Genomic DNA, 6,362 nt, shown 5'->3' with positions numbered 1-6,362 from the left:
CTCGACCGATGAGAGCCTGACCGTCGATGGGAAGCCCTGTGATCATGGCAAAGTCCTGTAGCGTGACCGTCATCTTGCCACAAGGGAGATGAAAGCTATGTGTCTCCTGCCGCCAACGATCAAGCAATGCCGTGAGAGCTGCATGGTTCATCACTGACGGCACACGTTTGAACTGAGGGACAAACGGTAGGAGGCGGACACGCTCGAAGAAGGGCTCATAGCGCTCGACATATGCCATCTGGGTACCCTTCGTGTGACTCCTCATTCACACGACCGTAAGGGTGTGTCAAAATTGAACAAATAGTTTAGAATCTTACATTATCTATGAAACAATTCCTTGAAAATTATTATGGCTTTAATCATTACCTCTCCATTCTCGAGGGCACAGGTACGATGGTTCTTGTCGAAAGCCATGTCAAGTCCCGTATACACACACCCGTTGGGCTCGGCCATCCTAACATAATGTAAATTCCAAACGTATAAATAAAAACTACATCAATAGATATGGTACCCATATAAAAGAGATGGATTTCCATACATCCCAATAACAAAGATTTTCCAATCTACATGCATATGCATTCACCATCCACTATCCATATACATATTCCAATATATCTAGAACAATAATGCAGCATATGCCATACAAAATTTTAATCCATATAAATTAATAAAACTTCAATTATATCCATACAATCTTCTCATGCATTCATCAAGACTACATCATATCATACTAAAAACATCAAACTTAAGCAAATTTAAACAAATTACAAGACCTAGGGTTGCACCTAGTGCTGAAGATAACTATAAAACTACAAATTTTTGCCAAAACGTAATTGGAGGGATTGGAGGATCTTACCGGCCTCCTCGTTTTCCCCAAAGAACCGCAAAAACTGTGGAATGTAGAGGAAGATCGAAGGAGAGGATTGAGAGGAGGAGTGAGGCACCGTCGGCCTCTATTCGTGCGAGGAAGAGGTTGTAGATGGGTGGGTGGGGCCCGCCCAAAAGGCCACGGGCTTAGATCTATCTGGGGACCCTACCGCCACCCGTTGCGACGGTAGTCTTGCACAACCTACCTCCACCCACTTTGGTGGTAGACTACTAATCTACGTCAGCGGACCAGACGGCTCCGTTTGGACTGACGGGAACCTACCGCCACCGCCACATCTGGTGGCGGTAGGAAAAGGGTCAGATCCAAAAAAATCTCTCGACTGGGGTCAGATCCGGCTAAATTTAGGCAAAAAGGTCAAAACATAGAATTTCACCCCCACGGCCACTAGCGTCTGGGACCATCGCACCGGGTTTGAGCCCCATCGCATACAACCACCGCTCTAGAAGAGGTCAACTAGGCATGTTGGCCTAAATCCAACATGAGGTAGAGGGGGACCGACTAGGTCGACGACTATCCCGAGCCTTGCTACAAGAGGCCGACCACCAGCCATCGCACCGCATAGCTCAGGTATGTGGATGTCGTGAAGCCATGAGCCGCACAAGCGGACGGACAGTGCCACTGCAGTTAGGCTTTGCCCACCCTGTAAGATGTCGTGACGGAGCCACCGAAGCAGCGGATCCATGCCGCACCGCCAGAAAGCTCGCTGGAGGAAGGGCCGCCGACAACTCGGAGGGCACCATACTTAAGAGTGTTCACAAACAGGGACTGTCGATGTGGCAACCGTTTTTTTAGGTGAAATATCTCATGAAAAATAAACCGGGATCGTTGGCTGCACTGAGACTGGGCCGGCATATCAAGCTCGAAGCGACTTTTTTGCAACATTTTTTTCTGAACCATGCGAAGTAAAACGTCAAAAAAGAAGAGCTCCCATGAATCGAACTTGCAGCATGCGCTAAAAAAGTCCTGCTAGACACTCGAACTGATGGCGGTTGCTCACATAAGAGAAGCACGAAATTATTTCACACAAGCAGCGTCGAAATTTGAAAACCTTTTTCGTAAACTTTATGAAACACTTTCTTGATAATAATCAACAATTTAGAAATATGAATATTATTAAAAGAAAAAATTAATTCTTAAAATTCCAAACATTTTTTTAAATGTGAACAATTTTGGGAACTACAAACAGTTTTTGATAAAACAAACTTTTTTATGAAAACTTGAACCATTTTTGGAAGCCCCAAATTTTTGTAAAGCGGGAACCCTTTTGTGGAAAAAAGACCAAATTGCTTAAAATATTAAAAAAAATTGAAACCTGAAATATATGTTAATGTATGAACAATTTTTGCATTTTAAAGTTTTTTAGAGAGTGTTTGTATTTTAAAATAACATTCAAGTTTCAAAATTTGTCCCCATTTTTGAAAATATGTTTATGTTTAAAAATGTTAATGTTTGAAAAAAATCTCACTTTAAGTTTTTTTCAGGTTTCAAAAATTGGTAGTGTTTTGACAATTTGGTTCAAGTTTAAATAATATTCATGTATACAAAATATCCAGGGATTTCAAAATGGATCACATTTCAAAATTTGTTTGTGTTTTTCTTTAGTATCATAATTCTAGAAATGGTTCATATTTTTGCCAAATATGTTTGGCATTTTAAAAACTGTTTTTTTCTTTTAAGAATATTTGGATTTCAAAATCTTTGATTATTTACAAGAAAATGTTTGAAAAAATGTTCTGGAGTCTCGATGCTCAGTAGTGAGGTTAAATATTATCGCGCTTCATATTTGTCGGCAACAATCATCAGTTAGACAGGCTACAGAATGAGTTCAGCAGCGCGAGAAACTCAAGTTCGATTCCCTCCAACTCTTGTATTTTTTTGGTATTCTTAAAGCTTGGTGGCCCAGCCCGCCGCCAACGAATGCCGGTCCTAACTGCTGCCACGTCGACAATCCCTTCAAGAACGCGCTCAAGGTTTAAAATAGACCGGAATTAGGTAGTTCGATGTACTGATTTGAAGGATTAGAACTTCATGGTTTGACTTGAGTTTCGTCTATAACCGGACCACGAAGTTACCCAAACGTTTGTATTGCGCCGGGACCCAAAATGAGTGATGCATGTAAAACTGGCCAGAATGTATAAATTATGCGAGTTTTGACGAGGTCCCCGTAACCGGTCACCAGAGTCCACGGAATGTTCGGATAGGCCCGGGACCAAATTAGTGAGTAATAGCATACAAAACTGGCCAGAATGGACCAAATCTACGAGTTTTGACGAGGTCCCGGTAACCGGTCACCGGAGTTCGTGGAACATTCGGATCGCCCGGGACCCAAAATCTGTGAGTTTGCATATAAAACTGGCACGAATGTATAAAATCTGTGAATTTTGATGAGGTCCCCGTAACCGGACCCAAAAGTTCCCCGAAAGTTTGTAGCGCCCCAGACCCCAAACACAGTGAGTAATAGCATACAAAAATGTCGAGAATGGACCAAATATGCGAGTTTTGACGAGGTTTCTGTAACCGGACCCCGAAGTTCCCCGAACGTTCGTATCGGCCCGGTACCCAAAATCAGTGAGTAATAGCATGGAAAACTGGCTAGAATGGACCAAATTTGCTAGTTTTGACAAGGTCCCGACACCGAAACCCGAAGTTCACCGAACGTTCGTATCGCTCGGGCACACAAAATCAGTGAGTAATAGCATAGAAAACTCGACAATTGGACCAAATTTGAGTTTTGCGAGTTCCCCGTAACCTGTCCCCAGATTTTGCGGAACGTTTGGATCGCCCCGGGACCCAAAATCAGTGAGTAATATCATACAAAACTGGCCAGAATGGACCAAATCTATGAGTTTTGACGAGGTCCCTTTAACGGACCTCGAAGTTACCCGGACGTTTGTATCGCCCCGGGACCCAAAATCAGCGGACGTTTGCATATAAAATTGGCCAAAATGTATAAATTTTGCGAGTTTGACGAGGTCCCCGTAACCGATTCCTGGAGTTCCCCGACCGTTCTGATCGCGGCGGGATCCAAAATCAGTGAGTAATAGCATAAAACTAGCCAGAATGGATAAATTCTGTGAGTTTTGACGAGGTCCCCGTAACCGGTCCCCGGAATTCCCTGAACGTTCACATCGCCCCAGGACAGAAAATCGGTGAGTAAAGTCAGGCCATCTCTGAAGAAAAAACATAAAGTCAGGCTTGTAAAGCCTTGTATTATTGAAAATAAAAAAAATACCCGTTGGAACAATAATCCACTTTGACTTATCCACGTGAATTATTTCCACTAACCTATCTAAAGTTCACTTGATTCTACTAGTAAAAAGATGGAGAAAAAATGGAAGTATGTTCCTTTGGTGCCGACTGCAAAGAGACAGTTACACACTCTGCGTGATCCGCGTATCAACACCACGCTCCGTTTCTTCATCCAAGGCGAGCTTGGAATGTGAGGGAGGAGGCAACTTGGGTTTGCTGCTCGCCTCGTTGCTCTTCCCCCAGAGGACCAAGTATAGCCCCACGACCACCACCGCCGACCCGACCACGCTCCCGAGGCGGAGCTGCTCGTGGAGCACCGTCACGTTGATCCCGGCGGCGATCATCTGGATCAGCGGCATGAACGCCGTGGTGAACACGGGCCCGCGCCGCTCCACGCACCACGACATGGCCAGGAACCCCAGCCCGGACCCCACCACCCCCACGAACAGCACCGTCACCGCCTTCAGCGCCGTGCCGGGGAGCCACACCTCGAGGGTCATCGCCTCCGTCGCGGCCCCGACGGCCGCCATCTGCGCCGTGCTCAGCAGGAACATCCACGCCGTGCTCGAGTACAGAGCTGGGTACTTGGTCCCGATCTTGGACTGTAGTATGAACCACAGCGACCAGCTCGCCGACCCGCCCAGCAGCGCCGCCGACCCGATCGCCCACCTCCACGCCCCGCCGTGGGCGGCAGCCGTGGCCATGTGGTGGTCCGTCGTACGCGCCCCCGTCAGGGCCGGGCCTTGGTAGAGCGCCATCAAAACCGCTCCGGCAAGCCCCACGGCTGTGCCGGTGAGCTTGGCGGCGCCAGAGCCGGTGGCCACGTCGAGCTTCTCGATCTTGAACGGCAGCGCCAGAAGAAAGGTGAACATGGGGGTCATGTTGATGAAGGCGCTCGCGAACGTCGCCGTGGTGTACCGCAGCCCAAAGAAGAAGAGCCATTGGGTCAGTGACGCTCTGCCATGCCATTGCCATACATACAGTAATTTAATTAGCATATGATCAACACATGTTACTCTCGCCACACTTGATGTAATTATAAGCAAAATAGATTAATTACCCGAGCAAGGCACTCAAGAAGAGGTAGACGAAGATCTCTGTGGTCATCTTAGGTCTAGTCTTCCTACATATATATATATGCATGGAAACCATATAGAAATTAAGTAGCCAACTCAACATCAGAAACTAGTGTCTTTTCTTACAATAAAAACATTTCATTACTCTCCGTCTCTCCATCTATGATGCGGCCAATACCTATATTTGCAAGAACATTAATTAGGCTGGCACGAACCTCTCTTTGAAGTAGGCGATCGGGGCGAGGAAGAGCGTCGCCGTGAGCTGGCGGAGAACGATGAGGACGGTAGTGTGCATCCCTTCGTTAAAGGCCATCTTTGTCAGCGTGTTCATCACCGCGAACACGGTGACCACCGCCATCATCGTCACCATCGGTTTCCAATCCATTCTTCTCTCTTGATCAAGGCAATCAAGTTAACTAGCTCGAGATATAGCGAGAGTGGTTTGGCCTTTCTTTCCGGAAGAAAGCTATATGATGAGTGTGATACTAATTAACTAGCTAAATTATGCCTTGATTTATAACAAGTGAGATGCTAGTGGAAGGGCTATTTATGGCCTCCACTCATGCCCTGCGGACAACCTTTAAAGATCCATGTGTACAATATTCTACAATTTAACTAGTTAAATCATCAGTACATCACTGTTTGCTTTTATACTTTGCGTGCAATATGCTTTTATACTGGCATAGTGGCATTAGTTATCCAAAAGTTCTACTGGAACAAGACAATATCATCTACTCCCTCCATTCCTAAATATAACTCCAATTTCATATTATGCTAATCAAACTATTATGTTTCTATCGCACACAATTCAAAAATAGTTCAAATCCATTCTTTTGAATTTTTTAAATTTATTATAAAAAAATTGTTCGCCAGTATGCTTAGACATGCATGATTGGCATACTGGACCGGCCATCCAAAAATAATGGAAGACATTGTCATCTACTAATAGAAATATAAAGATTTGTGAATCTAGCTAGCTAGCTTTCTACTAACTAGCCAGTTTACTTTAATAACATCAGATATGCTTGTGGCAAACCTTTATGACCTCCATGTTTTTTTAATATCAAGAGTGAAGCCCCTCGGCTCTGCACTGGCCATATGTTACTATAAAGTATTACATCATACAAGGAATAAACATATCTCGAGCT

General features: G+C 45.0%; 1 protein-coding gene across 1 annotated transcript; it reads right to left on the bottom strand.

Moving 5' to 3' along the window:
- Positions 1 to 4,055: 4,055 nt before the first annotated feature.
- LOC123403571 (WAT1-related protein At3g30340-like) lies at positions 4,056 to 5,715 on the bottom strand. Its single transcript, XM_045097496.1, has 3 exons — positions 5,430 to 5,715; positions 5,199 to 5,261; positions 4,056 to 5,095 (listed from the first exon to the last, which is right to left on the bottom strand). Exons 1-3 carry the CDS (start codon positions 5,597 to 5,599, stop codon positions 4,261 to 4,263), a joined length of 1,068 nt encoding a protein of 355 aa, XP_044953431.1. The 5' UTR covers positions 5,600 to 5,715; the 3' UTR covers positions 4,056 to 4,260.
- Between the last annotated feature and the right edge of the window lie 647 nt (positions 5,716 to 6,362).

This window comes from Hordeum vulgare, chromosome 6H (assembly GCF_904849725.1).
Source record: "Hordeum vulgare subsp. vulgare chromosome 6H, MorexV3_pseudomolecules_assembly, whole genome shotgun sequence".
Taxonomy (NCBI): domain Eukaryota; kingdom Viridiplantae; phylum Streptophyta; class Magnoliopsida; order Poales; family Poaceae; genus Hordeum; species Hordeum vulgare.
Note: the sequence above shows the minus strand (reverse complement) of the source record. Positions and strands in the feature narration are given on the sequence as shown.